Source organism: Spermophilus citellus (assembly GCF_964194105.1).
Source record: "Spermophilus citellus genome assembly, chromosome: 5".
NCBI lineage: Eukaryota > Metazoa > Chordata > Mammalia > Rodentia > Sciuridae > Spermophilus > Spermophilus citellus.
The window spans coordinates 59865426-59878862 of NC_138186.1; the positions used below are offsets into that span (position 1 = coordinate 59865426).

Sequence of the window (13437 nt, forward strand, 5' to 3'; positions counted from 1 at the left end):
ATTGTCATTTGATTCATACCAGTTTCCCAGAGCCTGACGATCCTGGATAAACTCATATCATAGGATCCAAACCAGAAAGGCAAGGGCCCAGCCCCTGCATATAGCCCGTTCCATGCAAAGACTGTCATCACACGTGGCCAGACGGGTTGGCCACCTTTCAACTGCTTGGGTGTCATTTACCCCATGCCCACATCCCAGAAAGCACAGGAAGAAAACATACATGAAAACGTTTATTCTCTCACGGAACACTGTGACCCCGCACAGCAGCCACATGGCAGGCGGCTCCTCTCAGCCAAGGTGCAGCTCTCGGAGCTGCTCTATCCATACGCCCCCTGCGGCCAGAGGCCTGGGCTCTGTTCACACAAAGTTCTGAGCGATGGCCAGCACCTTGGAATATTCTCCTTCCTTCTGGCGCAGGCTGCTGGGGATGGGTACTTTAATTCGGGTCCCCACAGGGTTCCCATTGTCCTCAATGAGGACGACATTGTTAGAGTCAAACCTGGGGGTCATTCGGGGGCCAGGCATGCGATGTCCCACAATGAGCGCCTTTTTCTTCTGTCCCCTGATGGCCAGCAGTATCCGGTCACCCACCTTGCCCACCCCATTCTTGTTATAGACGTGGATGCACCGAGGAGGGCGATGGTATGGGGTGTTCCCCAGGGCGCTGTTGTCGACCACTCGCACCCGCGTCATCTTCTGAATGGCACAGAGGCTCCCAGTGGTGCTGGTGGGAAAGAAAAAAACAGGCTGTGACCTGTTCCCGTCTAGGCCAAGGTGCATGGCCTCGTAAGGCAAGAGAGTTCATGGCAGAGAGAGAGAGAGACACACACACACACACAGAGCACAATCAGCCCTGGAGTCTTGACAGGCAGGCAGGATTATGTATACCCAAATTCCCTTACAATCAAGAGCTTCTGCTGCTGTGGCAAGATCTTGATTTGGATGGATTTTAAAGAGAATTCTACTTTTCTATTACACCATCATTCATGGCAGCTCTAACTTAAAGCCTCTGATTTCCAAAAGATCTCTTGAGAACTCAGGAATCCCTTATGGACCAGGCCTACAGCCAATGCCTATCCTGCAAAACCTGCTTCCCCAGATACACTCACTCCCAAATGCTCTCATCTACGTGTTGCTGGGAACCTGGAGATGGGAACGAGCAGGCTTGCTAAGGGAATCCGCTGACACATGCTGCAGAAACTGGAATTAAGTCAAGGTAACAATATTTTGATACTAAAAGGGGTTGGGTTTTTTTGACTGTTTTTTAGAGTATGTACTAAAGGCCGAGATGGTGTTTACAGAGTGATCTCTACAGTGAGATCTCTATTTTCCAGATGTTCACTGCTGGTAGTCACCTTAGGGCCTCTTCTCTCATTCTACACACCTGGGCAGTTTCAGCCACTCTCCTTGCTGCCAACTAGTGAACTCCATCTCCAGTCCTATAGTTCCACTCCCCAGGGCTCCCTAGAACCTGCCCTACCGCCAATGCACACTGACCTCCTGGGGCCCTTGCAAGCCCCGTTCTGCTGCTGCATTTCCTACTCAGGGAATGGTTTCTCCAGAAACTCCAGCTCCCACCCATACACCTCTGTCACCATCAAACATCCACCAGCAGCATGTCCTACTGACGCCACTTCCTAAGCACTGCCCTTTCTCTGTACCCTCACTGACGATGCCCCTTGTTAAGCAGTTCCCTCTGCTCTGCAACTGTGACACAGGTGTGCTCACTGGTTCCTGCCGCACCCCACTCTGCTGGCCAGGGCTCTCTTTGGAAACAAAAACTGAGGCAATTTCCCGGCATAGAAATGTTCAATAGTTCTCCACTTTCACAACTTGATCCCAACTTACCCGCCTCTGAGGTCACACACCCTACCACTTGCACACCTGTGCTGGGCCCCAGCAGCTGGCAGGAAACTCTAAGTACACTACCTCCCAGCCTCCCTGAGGACCTGGGCAGGACCTGTGCCCACTTCCCTTCTGGGAAGACTGCCTCCTTGCCTTCCTCCCCCCCAGCCCCCACTGGCAGCTCCAGGCTCAAGCCTTCCCAAGTACCCTATTATTATACTCATCAATTTTTCTTGGAGTTATTTGTTTTCAAGTTCCTTCCTGTAGCCCACTTGAGAGCTCTTTCATGGCAGGAGGCAACTCTCATTTGATTCTGTATGACCAGCCCCAGGCACAGTGCTCAGAAAATGCCTGTGGCATGGGGACACTGATGGGGTAGGGCTGTCCTAGCTTAGTGTCTAGAAAGAGGACAGGAGGTCACACTTCTACCATGCTTTTTTTTTTTTTTAATAACAAGCAGTATTATTTTGTAATTAAAATACATTTTCCATTCTTAAAAGAGAAAGTTTTAATGCCCCAGGAGAATGACAGGTCAGAAATGTCAGAATCTCTGTAAGAGTCTCACAGAGACTGAAAAGTAACAAGCTTCCATCATATGCTAGTCCCTGTCACCTACCAGACAGAACTCGCCTCTTTACCCACCATCACCATTCACCATCCTGCCAAATTCCAGCTCAGCTGATTTCCTTTAGCTTTCCCTGACCCCAAGACACTTCCCTGAATTTCTCCTCCCAATCTAGTTTCCATACTAACCAGCCCTGATGAGAGGTTTACTCAAAGGCACAGTTTTGAGAACTTAATGCGGAAAGTTACCTGAAACAGCGCTGGCTGAAGGCTCTGCTTGCACTGGTGACGGGGCCCCAGAGCCCACTAAAGACAGTCATGGGCGCCAGACAGCAAATCCTGATGGAAAAGGGGGAAGAAAAAATTGATTTCAAAGTCAAAGTCCTGACTCAGAGCCAGTTTTCTTTGGGGACTTGTGTGGGAGATGGCACTTCTAGCACAAGACTATTAGTCACTAAATATAAATCTTAGTGGTTAAAAGATACACAGACGATTAGATGGAGAACTCCAGCTCCAAATTCTGCTGATTCACATTCTGACTCTGGGGTCAGAGAGCAGGACTGGCCCTCAACACTTCCACAGTAAGTAACATCACAACACAGGGATGCCTGCATCGCGGTCACTTCCACAGGCAGGAGAACTTGAGTCCTCTAGCATGCCCTAACTAGTGACTACTGCCCAAAAACCCCACGGAGCTGCACACACACTATTTCCCTTGAATACCTTTTGATATCAGACCTTAATCCCCTAAAAAAAAGTAGATTGGCCAGGCATAGTGGCACATGCTTGTAACCCCAGTGGCTTGGGAGGCTGAGGCAGGAGGATTGCAAGTTCAAAGCTGGCAAGTGTGTGCGTATGTGTGTGTGTGTGTGTGTCTGTCTGTGTATAAAAGGGCTGGGATGTGCTCAGTTAAGCACCCCTGAGTTCAATTACTGGTACAAAACAAAGAGAAAAAGGAAATAGGTGGTCTAAGCAGCTGCCCATCTGCTTGTCACTACATCACCTTTCCCCCAAATGTGAAAGTCAGAACACTGTATAGCTCAAGGTCAACAAAGTAGAGCCAAAGACCGTCCTTGCCAAGTCACTGACCAAAGTCTATATTTGGGTCAGTCTCCCCAACAACACTAACATGGAAAAACCACTGACACCATCTTAGAGCTGAAAGTGGGCTTGGGAAAGCAGGCAGAGGTGACAGAGCCAATACCAGCCTAAGATTCGTGACTCCAGTCTGCAGACCTCGACCTTAACAATCAATTATGACAGTCACCAGCGTTCTGCAACACCTCAACACCACTCACGGGTGTGCTCAAGAGCGCCTACAGCCTGCTGTGGGTTCTAGCTGCAGAATATGCCTGTTCTTCCACCCAAACACTTGACTGAGAGGGTCTCATTCAAGAGCTCTGCAGAGCCAAACTCAACACTGTAGTGTTTACACTTGGCTTTGTTTTGCACAACTTCAAAGCACCTCAGATAAGACTTTATTTAATAAAGGTGGGTGAGGAGGACCCTTTAACTACCACAGAAATGCCTACACATTCCACAAATGCATGTGAACTACAAGTTAGCCTCAAATCACAGGCTTACTCCCAAGTATTTTTCTTAAAACAATCCATGAAGCACTGGCCAAATATAATTGTGATCTGAAAATTAAATCAAAGGCAGGCAGCTAGCCTATGAAACTATTAACAACTGACACACGGAATCACAGGCGACAGACAGAGAAGGCCAAGTTCATGTCTGCTAGCTGAATGACCCTGGACAAGTAATTAAAGTGCTGAGCTTTTCCCACGTGAAACGCTGGGACACTGACAGATCCTGTGCTCAGGAGGACTGGGCCAGACACACTGCACAGAGCACTCAGCCCAGGGCCTGGCACCCCATACCTGCTCTCCTCCTCCTCCTCCTGATGTCGCAGCTCATCTCACAGAGACATTAAGTGACTTATATCGAGCCCACAACCTGTCAAGGGAAGAACCAGAACCAGAAATGACTGTGGCCTGGGTCTAAGACATTCCCACCACAAGCACCTTGCACATGAGGAGCTCCCGAGTTGAGCAGCTTCCAGGGTCATCTGGCCCGTCTCCTTTCTTTCTGAACATTTACTGGCTGGTTACAATGTGTTGGGCACCAGGCTAAGTGCTTTACATTGCCCTCTGATTTAAAACTCACAAAAACTCTATGGAAATGAGTACTATTATTAGCCTCAGTGTTACACACAAGGAAATGAGGCCCAGAGAGGTTAAATAACTTGACCAAGGACACACAGCTAGTACTGACAAGGCAAAAATTTGAACCAAATAGCTGGCTTCCTGAACCCATGGTCTTACTTATCAGGGAGTAAACCTGGCAATTGCAATTTAAATATCAATACTTTTCCAACTGTTAAATCACTCTTGTTCCATCAAGACATTGCCATCATGAATGAATAAAGAAAATGTGGCATATATATACAATGGAATATTACTCAGTCATAAAGAAGAATGAAATTATAGCATTTGCCAGTAAATGGATGGACTAGAGACTATCATGCTAAGTGAAATAAGCCAATTCCAAAAACCCAAAGGCTGAATGTTCTCTCTGATATGTAGATGCTAACACACAATGGTGGGGGGGGGGGTTAGAAGTTCACTGGATTAGACAAAGTGGAAAGAAGGGAAAGGAAGGGAGGTGGGATTAGGAATGACAGTGGAATGGACTGGACAGAACTTTCCTATGTTCACATAAGAATATGCAAACGGTGAAACTCCACATGGTGTATAACCACAGAAGGGAAGTTATACTCCATGTTTTATGTCAAAATACACTCCACTGTCATCTACATCTAAAAAGAAAAAAAAAAAAGAATACTGACATCACATGCTCATTCTACTCATAGCCAACTCTGTGCTGCCGAATCAATCAAAATGTAGACAAACACCAGGTGAAAATCATTCACTTTAATCCAATTTAAGTCTTGAGATAATCTGTAGAGTGTAGGTGGTGAAAAGAACTCCACGCTAAGCAACAACTAAAACTAGGGCGGGAGGGGAAGGAGACACACAGGGGAGCAGTTCTTCTGGTCCTGGCTGCCGTCCCCTCTGGCCTGACGCTGGCAGGCCCCTGGTCTGGCTCCTTGGGAGAAAGGAGGCTCCCAGGTTACTCCTTAAGATAACCCAGCACCACCCACCTTCCCTCCCCGGAGAATCACAACACCCAGCCTCCTCCTGCCTCTCCACTCTGCACTGCTCCTCAGGAACATGGACAGAGCGTCTAGGGGCTTCCCAGAACTCTCCTGGCTTGGGTTTCACCACAAACCCCAGCACTTAAGGCACCCCACTAAACTCCTTAGATCAGTCAGTGCACAAGCCCAAACTTCCTCTCCCCGCCTCGCTCTCAAGCCACCCCACAACCTATGCCCCTTCTCTGCCCACCCCTCTGACCTGGTCCCAAGCCCACTATCTCTAAGAAGCCTGTGTAAAACTGCAGCACCAGCTGCCGTCCCTCCTGCACACTGGGGACTCTCTGTAACCTGCTGGAACTGTCAGAAACAGCACGCACTACCCGAACACAGACACTAAACAAACTTGGACCCTTTTTTTTTTTTTGATGTCCCTTAACATTCTATTCCTTGCTACTTATTATCCAAAACACACAAACCACAGAGGACCTGACAGCACGGCATCTGAACTGGCTACAGGAATTCAGGAGTCACACAGACTCAGATGGCAGGGATGACACGTCTTGCCTTGGACACAAGAGTGACAGAGTCATGCCTCCAGGGAGCGCTTCCATTTTTACAAGGAAAAAAAAAACCCTGAAAACTTTCACTACCTCTTTAGTGATTTTGATATTGACCTCCATCCTGACCCAGACAACTTAGTCACCAAATGGACACCCATAAGCACTACTATGACCTTAAAGCGCAAGAGTCAAATATTTCACTTACTATATTATATATCCCTTACCCCCAAAAAAACAAAAAATTAAAAAAAAAAAACTATTATCTCCTCCCTATCCTCCCCAGCAGATCCAGATAAATAGCAGGAGCACAACAGGCATTTGCTGAATGGAGTAAAGTGAGCCGGCTGGGAGAAAACCAGGCCCCACTCCCACCCCACCCCAGCTCCAGGCCACAATCCCAGGCTGCAGGCACCTATCTGCACATGGGGACCTGCACCTCTCAGGTGAACACACTGCAGAACGCTGCTGGTGGCAGGAAGGTGCCAGTCCTGGGAGAAGCCTGTGCTTCGTTTGCAGGCCCCTGGATCCACCTCTTGGCCTGGCGCCTGCCCTGCCCACTGTGGAACGTGCCTCATCCCACCCCTGAAGATCTGCCTCAGACCCGGGATGAGTAATGGAGGCAGCAACTGACTTCAAAGCAACTTTGATGGACCTTGGTGGTTATTTCCCAGCATATACCCCTCCCAAGGACATAGGGCCTGGTTCACTTCAAACCTACTCTATACATAACGCTTTCACAGCCAACATTGTTCAGAGTCAAAACTCTCAAAGAGGAAGCCAGGTATTTGGAAGACAGTAGTGCCAGAGAGGGGTTTTCATGCCACTTACCGGTCAGTACGGAGCACTACCCTCCATTTCAGGGTATAAATCACAGCCTCTTTGTTAAAAGAGAAGAGGGAAGAGAAATTGCTTAATGCCATCCATCCAAGAGCCAGGCTCATTTTTCATCTTGGCTTAACTTTAAGATCCCTTGGTTTGTAGAAGCACGGTGGGGGGAGGGAGTGCAAGGGGCATGATGGCTTCGGTTTCACAGATACACAAATGAGTTGTTTCTTGGCTCATCACCCTACAGGTCCACTGGAATAAACGCTCCCTGGGAGCAGAGACGGGAACCTGCCTTGGTCAGTGTGCAGCACACGGCGAGAGCCAAAGAACGTGTGTCAAATGGACAGAACTGATTTGCAATTCAACCTCCAGCGCAAGAGAGTTTCCATGTTGGGGGTTTGAGGAGGTTTTCTTGCGCCCTTTACCCAGGCTCCCAGTGACTGCTTGGGGGACTCATTTTTAGGTAGATCTCATACACAAAGTCTGAGTTTATAAAACAGACAAAAAGAACCGACACCTCAAATGTTTGCTGGAAAGCTGGAAAATAACCATTACTTGAGTTTTGAAGATCAGCCAAATGTACTGCAGCTCTACCCACAATGCAGCAAGCCTAGTAACCAGCGCACATCTATCCATACATTGTCTCCACCTCAACAATGACAAAATTCAGGTGCCTAGAATGGGTCATACATTTCAAAGGCTTTTCAAGGGGAATGGGCTCTATAGAAAAGGAAGAAAACAAAAAGTCCAGCATAATTAGAAATGAGTGCTTAAAGGAGATTTTGTTAGCATGTAACAGAAGGGAAAAGAAACACTAAGAAATCAAATGCAAAGCCCAGCCACAAAAAGAACAAACTGCTAGTGTGAGCTTGTGAATGTCCTTCTTCATCAAAGCAGGGAAAGGCAACAGCCTGGCAGCTTTGAAGAATCAAATAAAGGAACTCTCAGGCGGGTGCGCTGGCACAGGCCTATAATCCCAATGCCTTGGGAGGCTGAGGCAGGAGGATCCCAAGTTTGAAGCCAGCCTGGCAACTTAGCAAAACCTTATGTCAAAAAAAAAAAAAAAAAAAAAAAAAAGCTGGGGATGGGGATGTAACTCAGTGGTACAGCATCCTTGGGTTCAATTCCCAATATTAAAAAAAAAAAAAAAATTAAAAAAGGAGGAACTCTCAAGATGCTTCACCCATCATGCAGGTTTGATACTTTGATCTTGGCAGGGTTCTCCCAATCATCCTGGACTAATAAATACTTCTACTGATACTTAGAGATTCATTTCTATTTGGCTATTAAAAAATTCCCTTTCAGAAAGATGAATGTATGTGTTTAACTTCACACAACTGTAACATGCTGCAATTCCCAAAGTATTCTCGCCCAGATCATTTTCTTTGATGATTTCATTCCTAAGCACCCAATGAAAACACAAAGACAAACACAGAAAGCAACAGTCTTGTGAGGTTGAACAGACTAAGGACTTGGACTAGCTATGAGGGCTCAGGGCAGTTAAGTGTCATTTTACAGATGAAGAAACAAAGTCAGAAACACTGTGACACTTGCTAACTCATCCCAGGTTAGAAGGCAACAAAGTCCAGACCAGAACCCAAGGCTGTTTCTATCACACCCTGCACAACAACGGCACACCTAAGATGCTGCTGCTTAACCTCTAGCAGACTTCACCTAAAATCCAACACACACAAGGTGGGCACTCCTTTGTCAAAGCTGCCACACAAACTGGGCAAGGTGGCACACACCTGTAATCCTGGACTCAGGAGGCTGAGGCAGGAAGATCACAAATTCAAGGTCAGCCTCGGCAATTTAGCAAGGGCCTAAACAACTTAACCAGAGCTTTTCACAAAATAAAAAGGGCTCAGATACCTGGTACAAAAAAAAAAAAAAACTGCTGCACAACTTTAAAAATCAGACAATAAAAAGCTGCCTCTTGGGGGCTGGGGTTGTGACTCAGTGGTTGAGTGCTTGCCTAGCATATGTGGGGCACTGGGTTCAGTTCTCAGCACCACATAAAAATAAAATAAAGGTATGTGTCCACCTATAACTAAAAAAAATTTTAAAAGTATCAGTAAGTATCCATGCTATACCCAGCACAGCCAGCTGATTCAGAATCACCTGTCAATCACCACTACCAATGAGCAAAGCATCCTTAAAAAGCAAAAGGGAAATGTCTACCACAGATGTCACCGAGAAAATCCCATTTCTCGGGCTGGGGATGTGGCTTAGTGGTAAAACACTTGCCTGGCCTATACAAAGCTCTAGGTTCAATCCCCAGAACTGCAAAGAAAAAAAAATTAAAAGTCACATTTCTCAACTTGATCCACAAAGGATGAACAGGCCCAAGGTTTCTCTGTCTTATATTTGTTTAACTTGTGTCCCACCTTGTTACAAAAGTAAAGCAGTAGTCTTAGATTCATCTATCAATTCTCACTCATTCAAACTGTCTTTTAATGTGTAAATTTAATCTAGTCTACCTTTGTCCCCCTCCTATCCCTGACTCACAGATGGGCAAACAAATATAATTCAGAAATAAATTTGTATTGCTCTTGGTGTAGTCAAACTCAGGAAAAAATGCACAAGGCAAAGTTAAGTCTATTTAATCGCACACATATTCTCTGTTAGTACCTACACTGGTCAGTGGCAAAGAGCCAGGTTTGTGGAGATGTCAGGAGAGGAGGAGGACAGTGAGGAAAAGCCAAAGCCTGGGGTGTATAGGACTGGGGGTACCTAAAACCAAAGAGGAAAAGCTGCTGATGGAAAGCATCTTCCTTCACCCAGGCTTCCCCTCCTCTCCCATTAAGTCTGTGGCCTAAGAATCACTTTTCTAGGTCTAGCAAGGGCATGGAAGCACAAACCCATAATCCCATGCAATCCCAACTATTTGGCAGGCTGAGGCAGGAGGCTCACAAGTTTGAGATCAGCCCAGACAACACAGCCAGACCTGTCTCAAAATAAAAAATTTTAAAAAGCTGAGATAGTGCTCAGTGGTACAGCACCCCTGGGCTCAATCCCCAGTAGGAGCAGGGGCAACAATTCTCCAAGTCAACCTGACCCTGTCAAGTAGAGGTTATTAGGAAGAGCAAAGAGGCAAGTGCTTCTGCTTCACTCCCATAAGGGATCAATTGGGAAATCCCTGGGAACTACTCAGTAGGACCAGATCTGCAGGATAAGCAGTTTGTTTCCCAGACCCTAAACAGGAAGAGCAGCCTCACTCCTTGATCTTGGGGAAGCACCATGATTTTTAGCTTAGGGTGAGCCAGGTGCAGTGGCGCACACCTGTAATTCCAGCTACGCAGGAGGCTGAGGCAGGAGGATCAAAAAGTTTGAGACTAGTGTGAGCAACTTAGCAGAGCTGTCTCAAAATAAAATGGGCTGGGTATGAAAGATCAGTGATAAAGTGCCCCTGGATTCAATGCCTAGGAACAGGGGTGCGGGCGGGGAGTACAGCTTAGAGTGGGCATGGAAAAGTGTTTCTTCTCCTTCATAAAGACATAAATAATTTTTAAGTATTTGACAGGGACTTTCCTACTCTTTCCCATATTTCCCTAGTGAATAATAAGCTACCTGCATCTTTCTTAATATTCAGCATATTACCTAACCCAGAGAACAACAAAGCTGAGACCTGAATCTCAGTCCTCTCTTACACACTGGTTGTCATTGTTAACATACCTATAAAATCATACCAGGGTGAGCAACAACCCAAACAACCATCAGCCTCTGAAATGGAAGGTTAAATCATAACCTGACTTTGAGTGACACTCCCAAGCCCCTCCACCCCAAGTTGTAAGAATTACCCAACTAACACAAACAATAGAAAAATACAACCAGGTGCAGCGGTGCCTGTAATTCCAGCAGCTTGGGAGGCTGAGGCAGGAGGATCACAAGTTCAAAGCCAGCCTCAGCAACTTAGCGAGTGAGATCCTGTCTCAAAGTAAAAAAAAAAAAAAAAAAAAAAAAAAGTGCTGGGAATGTAGCTCAAAGGTAAAGGGCCTCTGAGTTCAACCCTCAGTACCAAAAAAAAAAAAAAAGAAAAGAAAAAAAATCTATCCAAATATCACAATAATGAGGACAGGAGTGGAGCAAAATAGGTTTTAAAGGACCTTTGCATCCTCTAAGATTCTAGGAGCTGAGGAGATTCTAAATTACTCCTGAGAAACAGACTGTTTCTTTATGGATTCTACAATGCACCTAACTCAATTCTTATCAGGCTCGCTGAAATGCTTCCCATCTTCTAACTAAAAAGAGTCACCTAATGGTCCGTATACTCCTTAATAGGTGATGAACCTAACTAGGGATAGGTAGGAATAGCTCAGGAATCAACCAACCATATGTTCAGATTCATAACTTTATAATTTTTAAAAATAATATTTAAGAAATGTCTTCCAGTGATCTTGGAGGCCCAAAACCAGGTAACTATGCCCCCCATTTCCATTTTCAAGTATCCACTACTAGTGTTCTTTGGCCCCAACATGAATTTGATTGATCCATGCAAACAATGGGTCACATTAGTTTTGGGGGTTTTTGTTTGTTTTTTGGTACCAGGGTTGGAACTCAGGGGAATTCGACCACTGACCCATATCCCCACCATCCCTATTTTGTAATTTTATTTAAAGACAGGGTCTCACTGAGTTGCTTAGTACCTGGCCATTGCTGAAGTTGGCTTTGAACTCTCCAGCCGCGCTAGACTGGTCACACTAGTTTTATTACGATAAAGTTAAAAATGTAAAAAGTTCCACACAAAATATATATCCAAAAAGGTCTAGGGGTAAAATGAAGAATCCTTTAAAAAAAAAAAAAAAAAAAAGGAAAGAAAAAAAATCACAGCCTATCCTTTTTCATCAACTGCTTGCTCCTACCCAAAACAATTCTTAGAATCCAAGCTTACAAAGACTCCTGCCACCAGAAAGTTCACAAAAGCAATTTCACCCCACCCAACTTTGTGTCACAGTTGAAAAACTGCCCTTTCCCAAAAAAGCCAATTTATCTCCTATCCTCAACGAAATCCATTTTTCAGTATTTCCAGTGAACTAAGAGTGAACTTTCTCTCTCCTAGGAAGTAACCTCTTGGAAGATACCACTCTGTCTTTCAGTGTATATTCCTGGTATACTAACTGCATCCCCTGGGCAATTTGAACTCACAAGAAACTCAAGCTAAGGAAGACAAGAGGGCAAACAGGGTACAGGAGTATCAATGCTTTTCAGAATTTTCTAACTGTGACACACGGAAACACATTGTACAACACCTCTTTATACACTCACGTGTGTACACCTAAAGCAAGTGTCAAGAAGCAATATTCTTACTAAATGCAACACCCTCGGATAATTTTTATTTCATCTTTTTAAAAACGATGGACGAGATTTTCTAAACTGATTTCTAACTCACCGATAGGAATCAACAGTTTGGAAATTGCAATTAATCAAGTCTTACAGTTGCAATTTACAAGCTACCCCAGAACCTTTAAAAAGCCATTAGACAGAACAGACATCGACCAACTACAAGAACAAGTGGCTCCCAAATAGGCAGTATCCTTCTGTCCAGCAGTGGTTGCAAGGTTTAAGTATTTCCCACATCGCCAGCATTTTCCAAGTAACCCAAAGTGACTGTCAACTATGGAAAGCAATGCTTCCTTTTTTGTCCCCTTCAGGAAAACGAAATTAAAGATGGTGCTCATCGGGTCTTTGTGATCCTATCTTTGTGGGGGTATATACAGAAAGTCAGTCCGTCTCTCCCTCTTTCCATCTTTCCAGTCTTAATTACGGCTAGTTGCAGTCTCTGGTGAAATGAGAAACCAGGAAACCCCCTGCACCAGGGGAGACACTCAGCAAACAGAAGTGAAAGCAAGGACTCACTCCTCAGGCCATCCAAGTGCCTAGCAAACTCATCTCCATTCCGAAGTTGGAAAGGGGAGGGAGGAGCAGATAACTGCGGGAGCCGCGCGCCAGGGTGACCTTCCAAAACCACCTCGCCAAGGCTTGAGCGCAGCCCTCCCCTTCCCAGGCGGGCTCCACATCCCTGGGAAGGCAGGTGAGCACGGGCCGGGTGCGTGGGAGGGAGGCGCAGAAACTGCAGGGACCCCCCGCAGCCCAAGGAGAAAGGGAGAATGGGACAGAGGAGGGTCCAGGTCTAAGGCCTCCCTCCCCGTCGAAACTCCTCCCACTGACCCCCAGGCGCAAAGGGCCCACAAATCCTCCGTCACCCATCCCCAGGGAGCGAGCCTCCCCTGCTGCAGGGAAGAAAGGGAGACCGGAGGAGCACAGCTAGGAACCTGACCCCCTCTCGCTCCCCCTCCATACCGCTCTCGCTGCCCCGGAATATCCCGCCGCGAGCCCCACTGGCCAAGCACCGCCTTCCCCCACGCGGCCTCTCCCCCTGCGCCTGCGCGCCGGCCTCACGGGGCGAGCGGCGATCTGCGAGTGCGCGCGCAGCTTGCGTGTGCTGGCGTGGGGGGTGGAACCCGCGGGGTCCCGCCCCCTCCT

At 46.6% G+C, this 13437-nt stretch overlaps 1 protein-coding gene across 3 annotated transcripts; it reads right to left on the bottom strand.

The window, feature by feature from the left end:
- Positions 1–217: 217 nt before the first annotated feature.
- On the bottom strand, positions 218–13383 carry MRPL14 (mitochondrial ribosomal protein L14). Of its 3 annotated transcripts, XM_081294665.1 has the most exons (4): positions 13255–13348; positions 6958–7006; positions 2659–2748; positions 218–724 (listed from the first exon to the last, which is right to left on the bottom strand). In XM_081294665.1, exons 3-4 carry the CDS (start codon positions 2727–2729, stop codon positions 358–360), a joined length of 438 nt encoding a protein of 145 aa, XP_081150791.1. In that variant the 5' UTR covers positions 2730–2748; positions 6958–7006; positions 13255–13348; the 3' UTR covers positions 218–357. The 3 variants fall into 3 exon arrangements, with proteins under 3 accessions (XP_081150791.1, XP_081150792.1, XP_081150793.1); XM_081294666.1 differs by lacking the exon at positions 6958–7006 and having other exon boundaries at positions 13255–13383; XM_081294667.1 differs by lacking the exons at positions 6958–7006; positions 13255–13348 and adding an exon at positions 12811–12954.
- Positions 13384–13437: the final 54 nt, after the last annotated feature.

Coding starts and splice junctions, on each gene's coding strand:
- MRPL14 (XM_081294666.1), bottom strand. CDS start 2,729: ATGACTGTCTTTAGTGGGCTCTGGGGCCCCGTCACCAGTGCAAGCAGA. Junction 725..2,658: donor TTCAGCCAGCGCTGTTTCAG/GTAACTTTCCGC, acceptor CTTTCCCACCAG/CACCACTGGGAGCCTCTGTG.